At 41.9% G+C, this 16,037-nt stretch overlaps 1 protein-coding gene across 1 annotated transcript in view; it reads right to left on the bottom strand.

The window, feature by feature from the left end:
- The window catches only part of gabbr2 (gamma-aminobutyric acid (GABA) B receptor, 2), a 203,150-nt gene extending 188,254 nt beyond the window's left edge, over positions 1 to 14,896 (bottom strand). Inside the window, exon 1 of the mRNA XM_038725903.1 lies at positions 13,848 to 14,896. Within this exon, the coding sequence (XP_038581831.1) occupies positions 13,848 to 14,162 (315 nt within the window). The 5' untranslated portion in view covers positions 14,163 to 14,896. The remainder of the gene's footprint in view (positions 1 to 13,847) is intronic.
- Positions 14,897 to 16,037: the final 1,141 nt, after the last annotated feature.

Below are 16,037 nucleotides of genomic sequence, written 5' to 3'. Positions count from 1 at the left end.
ATGGCCCTTGGAATTATCTACTTTACGTGGGATAATGAAATTTCAGTCACTATCTAACTGCTTACTATTGAATTAAAGTGATAGGCACCATTCCTTCTCACAGCATGGAGTGTCATCAGCCCAACCAGCACTCACCATTCATTGGGCACATCAATCACAGACAACTGAGGCAATAAAAGCATACGCCCAATAACCATCACGGAACGAAAAGCATGAATGACACATGATGGAGATGTTTGTGCTATACTGTAAAATGGGGTATCGTCCCAAACACAGCGTGCCATTTTAAAAACAAACTGCCCATCACTCTCTTCACTGCAAGACTTCAATTGACTGTATACATTACCATGGCGATTTAATTGCTTTATCTATCTTGTATAGTGTGTTGAAGTGGCTGACTACAGCTGGTGACACCCATTCCCCCGATGGTCTTTTACCTTGGAATTTCAAACATAATGAAAGGGTTAATTAAAGGATCTTTTGGCAGCAGTGGAGCGCATTCCTCAAGCATCCCACTGTGGCCATGAAAATTATGGGAAATTCTTGTGAAAATGTGAATTAACTGATGTGAGTGGTATGTGGTATGTGAGTGATGGAACTCAGGTGCAGTTGGATCCATATTGTCAACACGCTGCCCATTTTTAAGAAGCAGCAAAAGGTTCAATCAATTGTTCTTGGATATTTCCCAAAAGGAAGAATGAAACAGGCATACTGCCATCACCCTGTTTTAGCCATGATATCAATACACACAGTCGGGCTGCTTTCTGGCAACGGCTATTGTGCATTTGGATGGAGGCAACAAATAAGCATGAAAGTAAAGCATCTAATCATGTAAATAGTGTTATCCCATAAGACCATCTAAGATGAGGATTATTAGATTATACAAACTATACTACCCCCCCAATATCTATTCAACATGTCAGTTACAATCCAAGATTTCTCTTTTTAGGGATTCTTTGAGGATCCATGCAGCGGAAATGGTTGCTAATGGGCTATGTTTTGATGTGCACAAATCAGATAAAAGTTTCAAAATGTCATGTTTAAAATACTTTATTGTCTGGACAACGAGTCAGCTGAAACTCTGCATTAGTTATGATTTTTTTGCATACAGTTTGCTAATGTCAGAATCTCTTTGCACAAATGCACAATGCACATTTTTTTTACGCTAGGTCAGAGAGAGTATTTCATGATCGCACTCGTTCTCTTGCAGTGATATGGAATGAATTTATAAATACAGACTACGTCCTTCAGCATGCATTGTGGGGTCCTGTTGTGCCTTGAGACTGTAATTTATTTGTGATACGTCAAAAACAGTCATTGCTTATTGCAAATAATAGTTCACATGCTGCAAATTTGATGAAATGGGACCCAAGAGCCCAAGCTGACATGGCTTCAGAATGCTGATCCATGTGAAGCTCAGGTGGAAATAAAGGAACAGAGCATCAGCAAACTGGAGAAGCTGTTCAGATGCCAACAATTGGACACCTTTGGCTGTTTTTTTAATCTAAACCATGCAGAATTTTAAAAAATATATCTAAGCAGTTGGCATGAGCCAAGTTTCTGCTTTGCCACTAGAAATCACGTTTTACAATTTTTGCACATTACTGAGCATGCTGCTGCAGGTACTCATATAAATTCAGTTAACCAGAACAGGCCTGATGTCAATGAAAATAAAACTTTGACAAACAGTTGATTTAAAGGGCCCTGCATCTCATGGGAACTACATTATACCTACAATGTTAGTTTTGAACACATCATTTACCAACAAGTGTGCTCCAGCAGGTTCTCGTCTGGTCATCAAATCAGCATGCATATGCTTTGTCGATCATCAAGATTTTTCAAAAAACCATAAGAGATAACGGTTCTTCAGGGAGTACCAGGCCCTATGTATGAGTGTGTTTGTATGTACACATGCGCTTATGTATGTGTGTGTGTGTGTGTGTGTGTGTGTGTGTGTGTGTGTGTGTGTGTGTGTGTGTGTGTATTTGTGCATGTGTGTGCAAAACAATAAATGGACTAGTAAAAGGAGACAGCAGGCCCAGATATAAGTGTATTCTCTTCTCTCCATAAAGAAGGCAATAAAAGGCTCCTGCCTTACAGTAACAGTTCATTAGTCAGACAGGCAGCCGTGGGTCCCTCCAATCAGGGCCCTATCCCATCTATCAGCTGCAGTCTGACATAAGCTCTGTAACACTAACTGCTCTTTACAGCCACAATTCCTGCTCTCTAGCCTATAACATGGTTTGTTTAGAGACATAATAACCAAAGAGAAACGACCACAACATGCAGAGCAGCTGAGAGCAACATTTATGGTCGAGCTACTTCTGTGTGTGATGGACTGAGTCAGGGTGTGTGGATATACTGTATGTGTGTGTGTGTGTGTGTGTGTGTGTGTGTGTGTGTGTGTGTGTATTTTGGGGGGCTGTGGATTGAGGTTTATTTGCCGAATGGAGTTAGGACTGCTCAAAACAAAATGCAAAACCCTCCTGGGTTTAAGTGGTTTTTTTTCCACAGACAAAAACACAATTCCACTGATCATAACATAAGAAAGCACGATTTAATCTGTTTTGCTATCCATTTATTCAACTATCTTTCCATGAAAATACACACATGCACACACACATGCACACATACACACAGACATACATACGTGCAAAAAGATTAGGATTGAGTCACAGCAGATAGAGCTTGGTTGCAAGTGATCTCTTATCATCATTGCACAGCTTTTTGTGATCGCATGTGGCATGATTGCCTGCTTTGGATGGGCATGACAGATGTGTATACCACTGCTACCGTGCATGGGCACTTAGGGAGTGTGGCAGGGAGTGTGTGTGTATGTTACATCTGTGATTCTACTGTCTGTTGTTATCGCTTCTGGCACACAATGGGCTCACCAACTGCTTTCCGCTAAAAGCCCCTAGCAATCACGGATGGGGAAGTGGTAGCCACTATGAGCGGGCGGCAAATGGACAAAGGTCTGATGTGTATCAGAGACTGCTGGAGCAGAGAGCTGCAGTGTGCCACACGAACACATGCTGGGGCCCACTACCGGTGACAAATCACAATAGTTACACTTATAGACAATCCCTGTACATTAAGTCAGTGAGTAGTCAGTGAAAGCAAGAAAATACTGGAAAACACACAGAGGATTACAACGTTTGACAGCCGCAAAATCTAAATGGCACACACCAGAAGAGGAAAAGCAAAACACGAACTGACAGTTTGTTTCCTCACAGCTGAATGAGCACAAAAGCATGAGATATTGCTCAAGGAAGCTTTAATGTATTAAATTCAACAGTCTATTTCTGTAAAATAATAACCGTGAAGGCTGTGCTTCCGACAGGTGCTCCACGAAGGTCCTTATCGGTATGATGGAAACTGTATAATCTCTTTCTAGAGAAGGACAGGGGAATAGCACTGACAATGACATGTTCTGATATTGTGAAAAACAAACCTGTGTGTAAAATATGGTATTTGAACGTGCAACATATTAAGTTTTAATAGTTAGTTTGAATTGCTTATATAGCATTTCTACAATGTATTTTTACAAGACAATAAAACATTTTTAAAACAACCTGCTGTGTAAATATTGGATTTTGTGCAAAGGAATTTAGAAACAGCTTTTTACAGTTGAGCTCATTATTGCAATAAATTAAAGAAATTTCAGTTTTCAGCTTGTTGTCTGATAGTTTAATTTCATTCTTTAATTGCTTTTTAACAGTACCTCCATTACAGGGTCCACTGCTGTGTGTACTGCGGGAACATTTCACCTTGCAGGACGCTGGCCTTCTTGAGTCTGCAGGTGAAATCTCATGCATAATTTCATGTGCGAATTTATGTTGTATAGAACACACCTACAGTAGATTCAACCAATTGTAGTGTGTGGAAGTGGGTTTCTAAATATACTCCATTGTGACACCACTGGACCACAGAAGACTGATTTTGTGCAATTTTGGCAATAGTCACCATCTGTTTTCACATTATTGTAACAAAGATATCTGTGCAGTCTAAAGTAGATAAAATGAGTCAAGTCTTGTGCGTAATTTGCAAAAAAACAGGATAATTACCTAAACGTAACTTTTATTCCAAGGCAACGTGTGCAGGGCAGCGCTGTGCCCTGATGCCTTCTGTTGACCAGTCACAACAGGTAAGCGTGTTTGCTTACATGTGGCTGTGGCTTTGTGTGTGTGTGTGTGTGTGTGTTTGTGTGTGTGCGTGTGCGTGTGCGTGTGTGTGTGCGTGCGTGTGCGTGTGTGTGTGTGTCAATCAAGCGGCAACCTCCAGGCTTAAAAATGAAGCCAAAACCATGTAGTTCCTTGAATGGCCACTTGAGGCTGGCTTCACAAGCGAGTAAATCTCTACGCCCATGTTAAAATGCCCAACTTTACAGCAGAAAGTTTTCCATAACTAATTTTCCCATTCATGACAACTGTACAGGGAAGTTAATTTTTATATTACCATACCCATTAAAATTATATTAAGGCTTAAAGTTATGCATAATTTTTTGAGTGACAGGTGGGTGCCATTACAGGTGGCCAGCCGCAGCAACCACACTTCATTCAGCCCACTTTAGCTCCACCGACACCCTACCTCTTAGCCCATTTTTGGATTAGCAGGGAGTTAGGCGAGTGAAGCGCTGCCAAGATGCCGACGGACGGAGCCACCCACATTGAGCTTCACAATCGCTCTTCAGAAAGCTATGTCCATGTTTTACAAAAGTGTGTGTGTAGGTGTAGGTGCATGTCATGATGAGACAGATAGAGACAAAGCAAGACAGGACATTAGTCTTCTGTGGCACCAGCCTGCAGCCCTAGCTGTGGCCATGACAACCAACCTGCCATCTGGGAGCAAGTGTTAACTGCAATTGACCCCTGGGAACAGGATGCACACATGTTACAGTCATACACATTGCGTCCTGCCAGAATAACGTAAATGCACAGGCACACACACACACACACACACACACACACACACACACACACACAGCGTTACCAGCACTCAGAGTTAAACACATATGGACATGTGCAAGCACCAGCATAAAAGTCATATACACATTTGTACTCACGTGCACACACACATCCCATCCCAAGAAGTAGACAACTGTTGCCTCCTCTTTTTTTTTTTTTTGGTCAAGAATTACATGAGCTTTAATGTAATTACAGGACTGACAAGGACAGACTCTCTCTGCTTATTGCTCTGTGCTGGGCCCCCTTGAGAGCGACAGACAGGAGCATGCACAGAGTACTTGTCCAATCTCTAATGACAATGGCACACCCTTTCCACGACGATAATCCTTTCATTTCTGTCCACTCACGGGAGAGGGACAGGGAGGCAGAGAGGTGAATGTGGTATATGTGTGTGTGTTTGCGTGTGAGGGGGTGGAGGAGTGATGAGCAGTGAAAGGAGCAGACAGTGATGGAGTGGGTGGGGAAGGTACAATTTTAAGGATTAAGGTATAATAATGGCTCAAAAACAAGTCACCCTTTAAAAGGGTCATCCAAGGGTTTGCTTTGTTTAAAGGTGAAAGGTCAAACAACATCAGAGGCCCAGCTCACACATACAACCTCTTTCTCTGTTCTGCCTGCATCTCTCTCACACATTTACGCAGCCTTTTAGTGATGGAAATTCTCCAGACGTGTAACAGCAGGGCACCTCTCTTGGGGTTGGTAACCATAAGCACACAGACACATATTCTCCTGGATCTTGTCTACAGAAAACTGAGTTCAGTAAACAGACTACAACATCATGAATATCATTCTGAAACCATTTACCGACCACAACTAAAATACTAAAAGAATCATTATGCTCACACCACATTTGGGAGTTAGAAAGAGTGATTTTTCAGTATCTTGCAGTGAAACAAGTTATAGCAGCGGATAAACATTCACTGTGTTAATTGTCTGTGCAAATGGCTTGGCTGGGGTTCAATGGCAGCTTTATAGATGCACCAGCAGTAGCAGCCAGACAGACTCACTTAGTGTTGCACTCGACATGGCAGCAGCCATCTTGTCAGTATTTTCAGCAGCACTGACTAAGACGTAAGATTTTCATCCTCAGCCCAGCTCTCATCTATCGCTACTTTAAACTTGCATTTTCAGTGTTTTTTTCTTCCAGTTTATCTGCCTCACATTCCAATGTTACAACTCCCCTTTCTCATACTCCTGAAGTGCAGTCCATTTTCTGCCTCCCCCCACCCCTTCATCCATCCTCCCAACCCATTTCTGTCTCCAGGGTGATTTCCCAGTGGGTGTCCCTCCCTCAGCGCCACAGTACAGCCATGTGAATCAGAAAGCAACTGTTTGTTTAATGTTAATGGCAGCCAGATGCCTGGGTTTGCCACCTTTTGGAGTCACTGCGCATCTCGATGACAGTAATGTCTTTGAGAAAAGAACAAAAAAGATGAGGAGGGGGCTTGCAAACAGATGTCTCATCATAGCATCTGCTGGGGAAAAAAAACAATAGGACGGCACAAAGAAAGGAAGATTAAAATTTGACAATGACAAATTCATTTGAAACCTAATTGATTATCACAAACTGAATTCATTAAAGCTTTTACTACACAAGCTTGTCGTCTGGTTGTAATTAAGATGCAATGAAGTCAGGGCAAACATATGTGGAGATTTAGATACTATATTAATCTATTCAGGTGAGGAACAATGCTAGAATACTGATGTATAGTGGCATACTAATGTTAGTATTTGTTCTATCTTTTGGGGGGGAAAGTTGGGGGAAATTGCAGTATTCTTGGCTCTTATGTATATTATTTTCTGTTAGATTGTCATTAATTTCACTGCAGTCCACTGACCACAACATGAATGACTGACAATAGTGCACTTTATATGATTTAGTTCAATAAGCTAACAAACTAAACTAAGAACAGTTTTCCAATGCAGAAAAAACCATGTGCAGTAATGAGAGTGACAACATTAACCACAGCATTCTGTTGTGTTGAATTTCAGCAGGAAGCTCCAGTGCGATTGCCTGATATTTAACAATATCAGTTCGGTGTGATTGGGTCCATCTCAAAGAATCACATTCACGAGCCACTGAGACATTCACATAAGCACCTCAGCCACACACATCCAGTGTACAGACTACTTCCCATCCTTTCACAACATTCAGCAGCTGTCATGCACAAACGCACATTTTGACAGCGTTGCAAGTAACCTATGGGATTGCTTCAGGTGCTTTTGAAATTGAATTCAGCCACTGAGTCTCTCATTCGATTAGCCCTAGACTTGGTCAGCACATCAGGATCTGCAGGGTGACTGCACAGACAAGCGATAATGCCAAATACTCTCTTGCCATATCAAATTAGCAATATACATTAGATTCGGTCAAACATACTGTAATCTACTCCAGGAAAATGCAAGGAGGAGCCAGAAGGCTAATTCGTTTTTGTCACACACGAACTCATCTATTGAATTTAAGTGCTCAGACCACCAACATTACATCACATAAAGCATTGTGTTATTAACACATAAACAAGAACATGTTGCCCTATGGTCAGTGAGGAGTAATGTCCCAGAGAATTATTTCTCTTTTTCACCTTTAAGGCCTTTAGGAATAGATATTTTGTTGCACTGTCTTCAAATGATTGATGAAAATAGTTTTTAGCGATGTATGGTTTTTGACTTCTCCCCATAGTGAGGGGAGGATGGATGAAGGTACTAATGTTGTATAAAGCAATCTGATGATACTGTGACTCAGTTTATATAGGAACTGAATAAGACTTCACGTCTAACTGCTCAACTGACCACAATGTCCTGACCTCAGGCAGTGCTGCAGGGGTGCCACTTGACAACAGCCATGACCATATGTGGAAGTGTTTGTGCTGTATGTGAAGGGAGGAGACAGGTCTGTGTGTGCAGTGGTGTGAGTGCATGTGTATGAGGTTACTTCCGTGCATTTTTGTGGCATATTATGTGTGTGCTTGTGTCACAGTATCTGTTATAAGGCCAGCTTCAGGGCACATAAGAGCCTCTTTTATCAGGAGAACTCACGTTTGTGGTTGTCTTGTTCGAGCCCTCCGGGCCACTGGCAGCCTGACTCAGACAAAGGTCAGCAATTGGAGCTCAAATTTATTTAACTTCATTAAATCGTTTTCCAATTTTGTGTGAATCACTGAAAAATATTAAATTAAAATAGAATTAAAATATATATTAAATTATAAACACAATACTCTTATGAACCTGTAAAATGATATCATTGACACAACAACCCAAGATCTTGGAAGCCCTTAACTGATCTAATGTGCAGACCTCACTGCATGCAGTAATTGCCTTTTTTTTTACATGGCCATTAAGCTATGTAGCCTCAGAGAAAGAAACGCAAAATGGCATTACCTTATGATCCAATAAGAATTAAGAGGCTGGCCATTTCCTCTTCCTGCACAGAAGATGATATAATCCTATTTCGGGTTCCCCACCTCATAGCCCTACACACACTCTTTCTCTCTCGCCTCTCTCTCACAGATTTTCCCCTGAGATCCTGTTCGTTCTATGAGAAGGGCTGCGGCACATTGATCCCCACTATCTGTGTCGGGTCAGTGGATACAGCCACACTCAGCACTTTCTGCAGGAGAGTACCCAGGCTGTCACAGGCTGCTTTTCCTTACTAGCCCTGAATATTCACCCCCTCCTAGGAACAGTGACAGGCAATCTTTGTTGACCCCCCTGGGTGACTGCCTCGGCGCTGAATAGATGTCAGCTATTTAGATAATATGTGGCGTACAATATGAGACCCTGACATACAAGATGTCCAAAAGCGCTGCTTCATTTGGCCCATGTCAGATGGTTTTACACAAAAGCTCAAAGGTGAATTACAGTGTGTGAATCAGTAAGATAAGTTGAAGGCACTCCTGGATGCCCTCTCTGAAAAAAATAAATAAATAATTACTATAAATGGCACTTTGTTAAAACAAATTCTCCTCATTGCTAACAAGACCAACAGCCCTGAACAGGCTCACAAGACCTATGCTAAGAAATATCCTGACCTCCATTATGGTAATGCCTTTTCACTGCAAACCTAACTTCTTCTGACAAAATGACAGAACGCCTTATATACGCTCAGGGGGGTGTGCTTCCTCCTGTGAACAAGTGTACTGTACAGTAGTGTCAGGCTTGCCAACATGTGCACAAATGTGACATGTTGTATCTAGTCCTCAGAGGAGAGCAGGAGAAGCAGTTCCTATCTGTGTGCAGGATCTCTGAACACAGGCCATTGCAAACATAGTCTCAAGAGGCCCATCATATTGCATGGGTGGACAGTCATATACTATAAATACCCATCAGCATACTGTATCAGGTGCACTATACATTTCCAACTGCAGACTCTGTGTCTTTGTGGTTGTACTGATTTGCCTCCATGCCGCTACTCCACCACAGGAGCTCGAGCGTTTAACTGCTCAGGAAAGAGGCTTTGGAACACACTACCCTCTTATTCGACAGGCAGACTCAGTTACATCTTTCACAAAACTCCTCAAAACATCTTTTCCGAGAAGCCTATAGTCTTAAGACTTTCTTATCCATGGAATTGTTTTGTCCCTTTAAAGTTGCAATGTTTGAATTGTGCACCTCATTTAAATGCACCTTTTAATTAGCTTTCATTTAAGATGTCCTTGAGTGTCCTGAAAGGCTTCTCCCAAGTAAAATGTATTATTATTATTATTACTATAATTAATTAATTAATTATAATTAAATTATACTTAGAATTAATATTTTTATTATTATTAAAAATATCTGTTCACTTGTCTCTGACTGCTACAATATAGGATAGGCCTACATAATAGCAACAGAGCATATTCCCTAAAAGTACATGAATTAAATATAAGATTTCTTCCAACAAGTGTGGAAGGATATTTTTAAAGAGATCACAAAAAAGAAGATTCCAGGAGAAGATATCAAATTTCTTGTTGTCTTTCATAGAAATCACAATATGGCCAGGTGCAATATGAAGGTAAAATGTGTGACAAAACAGCATTATAATGAATTAATGCCCCAGCCTAAAAATGTTTTTCTCCAGATGAAAACATGTTTGGTAACAAAACCCTCATGATTTTAATAGTTCTTTCAATGAAAATGAAAATTCTGATGCAAAAATGATCATTCCCACTGATCGTGAATTGCAAATTTGTCATTGCCAATTAATGCTACCACCTAAATTCTGTATTTTTCAATTAAGGCTTTGTGAGTTTGCTTTTAAAACAATTTGAACCCATTATTCTTTGAAAAAGAGACAATTGTATAAATCTTCTTCCAGAAGGCCAAATGAAAGGATTTAGACTTTCTTGGTAATTTTTTCTGTCCAGTTTCCCTCAATCAGCGACTCAGCAGGCCTTTTTCACAATATTCTAAAACTGTCCTTGTGCCTTAGTGCCAGCATTAACAAACCCATACTCACAAGAAATCATACCACAGAGTAACAGTACATATGACTAGCATAACATTCATGGAGCAAAGAGTACGTATGAATCCATTCGCTTTCACCGATATCCTAGTTCACATGTTTTTGAACAATGACATTTAACATCTTTAAAATATTGCAATTCTATTGTACATGACAACAATCTTTTTCATTTTGATTTGGTGGGTTACCATTTGTATGTATTTTCTGAGATGTTTTTCTATGGCTGAAGACAACACAACAATGAATTCAAAGCTACCACTGAAAGTGATCTTTCCCTGAGTGGCTCCTCTCAAGGGCCTGTCACACATCCTATAAGCCAGTGAACTAGCATGGCTTAGCCTAGAATGCTCTCACTGCCCAAAGTCTCCCTTCCATCCTCTTCCAGTGCTTCCTGTCCTCTCCAAAGCTTTGATCAGCTAAGCCTGCAGAGTTACAGTATCAGTCCTCGGTTACACTTAAATCCACACTCTCACATATAGTGCTGCGGTGGAGGACCAACTCCTGCTCCAGCACAAAGCCTCGCAGTAGATATAATCCACGTTGTTTCTTTTCTATCTGCACTGCTCTGGTTTTATAGCAAATATGGATTCTCATCTGCAGTTGCCTCAGCCTGCTACATTGCCTATATTGTTAAAACATCTTAGGAGTCTGGCTGTGGCTTGATCAAGCTAGTTTCACACCAGCCCACATTAGATCTCATCTCCAGGCATTCCACATCAGGACATCTGCTCTACTTCTAGAAACTGCTTCTCTAATCCTCCAACCAACCATCTATCTCATTCTTGCACAGCCTCAGCTTTTAGGCGTTTTACTGTGGGACAACCCTGCACTGCCTCACCCTCTCCATCATCATCACCAGCACCTAGCTCCACACCACCAGGGGATGGACTGGGCCTACCCTGTCTACCCATGGCTCCACGAACAGGGGATAAAGGGATAAAGAGCCTCTGCTCAGGGACTCATTACTTACATCTGCCAGGCTAAATCCCAGTGTCCACACACACACACATCACATGTACAAACATCACACAGACACACACTTTGCCTGATACTAACTGCAACAAACGCACTGATGCATGTATTGTTTTCTGACATAAGCATGCGGTATGTGGGGAAGCTGTGTGCATATGTGCGTGTGTTCAGGATATTTATTCATGTGTGAGTAAAAGACAAAAAAGTATAATAAACACATGTATGGTAAATTGTTAATAGCACAGCCATCACAAATTTCAAATTATTGTTTGTATAAACATGTCCGAGACTCCAAAAGCAATACAGTCAACAGTAAAGTAATAATCCTGTCCCGGGCAAAGGTCTTATCCACCTGTGTGTGAGACACACTTCAGACAACAATAGTTTCTCATATCTTAAGATGTTATTGAAATCATTTTTCCCTGCTAAAGTCTCTGACTGTTACTTTATTATTCTCTGTAAATATATAATAACAATATTCTGTTGCAGTAATATATTACCATTTGCACTTTACAGTGCGCTGTGGTCCGTTGTTGACTTTAACCATGCCAGGCTGTACTAGATGATTTCTAATAGCTTGTAAATACACTCTAAGTTGTTGGCACGATACTTTTTTCTTAGAGTTATTAAAAACAGAGCTAATAGGCTACCACTGGGCAACATTCTTCATTAACAAAATTAATCTAGTACAGTAACAAATATATGTGTACACGGTCTGCCACTAATGGAAAAATGAAAAAAGTAAGACTGTTGACTATTTGACCATGCATCTGTGCACATGTGCAAAACTAAGCATTTGTTATTGAGGGGGAAACACTGCAGGGTTTTAATGCAGCCATAGAATATTTTTATTTCGACATATCCAAATACATGATCAGAGCTTGGATTTTCAGCTGGCCTGTATGCAAAACAAATGTCAAATACCACGGGACTGGAAGTGTCACAGTGTCATAAAGTTTAGCCTTTGACCACAAAGTCATCAAATAACACTGTTCTCATGACTTCCCATTGATTGCCAGTATTAGAAAGCTGGCATCACTATCAGACATTCCTAGCGAGCGGATGTCAGCCTGGCCCACTGACCTCTTGCTTCCAGCTCATCTTTCTCTCTTGCAGGGTATGAAGAGGGGGAAATCCTCAGTTCTCTCTCATAACAGCGTGTGAATCCCATAGTCTGAGCACAAGCCATCCTGTAAGGGTTTACCTCTGTCAACAGAGATGTCTGTGATCTTTCTCAGAGACACATATACTGAATAAATTCTGGACAGGAAGACCAAAATAATTACTCCAGTGTAAGACACAGAGGGTAAAAGGTACCATGAGGTGTATTAATAGGACACATTTGGATCAACCTACAGTTATAACACAATAAACAGTTATGATTGATTTAAGTCAGTGTCATCTTGTACAATTGATTTGTCCTGTTGTTGAATATCTGTCAAACTATCCTAACATCCTTACATATTGGTGTGACAACCTTAGTCCAGCAACTTAAAACACAATTCCATTGTGTCCTCAAAAGGACATAAATCACCAAAAGACAAGAAGGCCAATATAAGTACTGATGACTGAATCAAATAATTCAAGTGTAAACAAATCATATGGATAACATGCCTGCATTGTCAAAACTTGCAGAGATTTAGTGATGACTCAAGAGGACTTCAGCTGGAGTGGTATATTATTGTTTTCAAATAAACAGATGTCTATTTGGAGCTTGAACGCTGTGAGATGCAGCTCCTTTCAAGGGTGAAGGGAGTCAGAAGAAATCGTACATCCAATTACCGCCATCTTCAGGCACAATTGGAACCAGCCATTTAATCGCTCAGCGATAAACTAATTCGTGACTAAAAATCTTTATACCGTAAAGCCACCTTAAGTCATACACACATTTCATAAATGACAAAAAGACCAAAATGCGGCGTTGTAATTTAAATCCAGCTGGACGACGGCCACGAATGTCTTCTGTATCATCACACAGCCTTGTCATTCTGTTTCATCCTGAGATTGAGGTGTTAAAACGTCCTGTAGGCTATAGGGAGAGCAAGAGAGTGTGCCATTTGAGGTGGCCGGATGATGCAGTGCCTTGTGATTTCAGGTTACATTTAAACGCACTATCAATGAAAGGCGACTGCTGCGAGATGGACGAAGATGGGGAATGGGCATTGACACCGTGTTGTCTTTTAGAGGGGAAAGTGATAGCAGTTGACTCGCAATGAAAACACGAAAACAACGAGGCAGCACATATACCAAACGTAACATAGCAGAACGCTTCCCCTTGGACGCACAATGTGTGGAGCGCTGCGGGGCAATACGAGCGCCGTAACCACTTGCACGGACACACGCGCTCGCGCGCGCACACACACACACAATCACACACACACACACACATACATATATATACAGCTGTTTTAAACACGCCTGAGCCAACTGGCAGAAGATTAGTAAAAGGATTTATTCTGTATGTTTACCTCGGTGTCATAGATTTTGGTGATGAGTGAGAAGGAGTACTTCCTGGACTCCCGTATGTGCTGGATGGCCAGTTGGACCGCCGGCTCGATCCCTTGGCTGATGCTGCTCATCAGGGCCGACTCGTTCATGGGCATAAGAACCATGATGGGTAAGTCTTCCCCCTCCCTGGTGAACCAGCTGTTGTCCTGTAGGTGTTTGGTGCGGTCGTTACACACCTTGGCCAGGGAAGGGTGAAATAGCAAAACAGAGAGGAGCAGGCATCCCGTCGGGAGGAAGATCTCCCAGCCGCTGCAGTCCCTCCGGGCTGGAGCCATGCTGCCGTGCAGGGTGACCAAATGAGATCCCACCGTACACTCACTGTTTGGGCATTGCAAATTCGGGCTCGTCCGAGATGTTCAGAAGCCTGCCCGTCAAGGAGATCGTATTTCAAAACACAGCAGACACGAAAGCCGCAGCAGCCCCTGCAGTGGGCAAATTCGTCGTATGGATTATGACTGCAAACTGAGAAAAATATTTCTACTCTACAACATTTCCTCTGTAAGAATATTCCAAGGGCGCAGGGATTCGCTTTGCGGAGGGAGAGCTCTCGGTGTCCGTCATCCAAACAAGCTCCTGTCAAAACAGCCCTCTAATTCAACCCCTCTTTTCACCTTTGATTTGAACCACTTAGCTTAAAAGCACAGTAATGTCCTGAAGGATGCCCCGAAAACAAGGTGAAAACCCCCTTAAGTGTAGACAGGAATCAATCACTTTCGTTGACAGTTGTTGCGGATACAAAATCACCTCCGAAGTAAATTCCCAGCCAAGAGATGGCAACTGTGGGCATCCCAGCCAACACGGTGCTGAATCTGACAAATTACGAGAAGGGATACTAGGAAAATAGACTAGAAACAAACAGAAGTGATGCTGAAAGCTTGACCGCAGAGGTCCAAGGGGGAGATGTCGAGAGAGTCTGCCTTGACAGCTTGTGGGTCTGGGATGCTCATCTCCGACGGTGCGTCAGAGAAGCCGTTGCTGCTGCTGCTGCTACTGCTGTTGCTGCTGCTCACTGTGCGCGCAAGAGGGAGCACTGAATGTGGAGGAGGAGAGGAAACGAGGGGGTGGAGGGTGAGGAGGAGGAGAGGGATACAACAGCCTGGTGGAAAGGCTGCATTGGCTTTATGCGGGGCAAACTCATCAGCGGCTTGACAGCCAACGGTGATTTATTGGGCTTGTATGTTATAGGAGGCAGATAACGCTTCAGACATGCATGGAGCAGGCTAGTTAAAATAAGATATAGTGCTGTATACACGGGTATAACCCTGTTATATTAGCACGTAGCACAACAGTCACACCAAAAACACTTCTTAGAGCTATATTTTTAGTGACCCATTATAAATGCTTATCCCAAGGGACTGGTGTGTTCCCACAGGCAGCTGGGCTTTGATTCCCGGCTGTACCTGCCGAAGAAGACATAATAGCTGGCTGTGTGCATCTAAACCAAAGGATGAAAAGAGAATTCCCACTATAGGATCAATAAAGATTTAATAAATGGGCTATTCAGAATCTATATAAGATGTGAACATATTCAAAGGAATTGGGACTTTTTGCTTGTGCTTTGATTTAGTGGTCTAAGAAACAATGACACCTTGCAAAGCAGTTAAACTAAAATGTGCCAAAACATAGACTGGGAAGTTAGGTTCAGACAACATCATTGTTTGAGGGGGTCCCAGGTAGAGTTAATTTTCAGGGTACAGGTGAAAGTAATCCAGACATTGGTGTGTAAAATGATGAGGGTGTATAAAATGATTCTCATGATTATTGGGGTAACTCTCTCCACTGTATAATATTTGGATTCTCAGCCACAGATTCAGCAGAATTTCAGCACAGTAAACAGCGCAGAGGCCTGGGCAGTTCGCTGTCCATGGTGCTGAAATTCTGCTGAACTGCACAGTAAAAGGCAGTGGCACTCTGCAGCAGCGCAGCTAAACTTGTCATCTGCTCCTGTGTACATTAGCCCATTACCTGTACTTCCCCAAGGCAGGGTATACATATTTTTTTCCATGTCTCCGTATACAAGGATTACCTTCTCCTGCGGCCCCAAAGGTCCAAAAAAAGGGAATTATTGCATAAGTTTGTAACACACTCCATGGTATTGTTAAACCGGCATGGGATGTGAACAGAATATGTTGTTCTTCACATGTGGTTAA

This window comes from Micropterus salmoides, unplaced genomic scaffold (genome assembly GCF_014851395.1).
Source record: "Micropterus salmoides isolate LMB-PRFRI ecotype aquatic unplaced genomic scaffold, ASM1485139v1 Ms_hic_scaffold_17, whole genome shotgun sequence".
Taxonomy (NCBI): Eukaryota; Metazoa; Chordata; class Actinopteri; order Centrarchiformes; family Centrarchidae; genus Micropterus; species Micropterus salmoides.
This window is presented reverse-complemented; position numbering and strand designations above follow the sequence as displayed.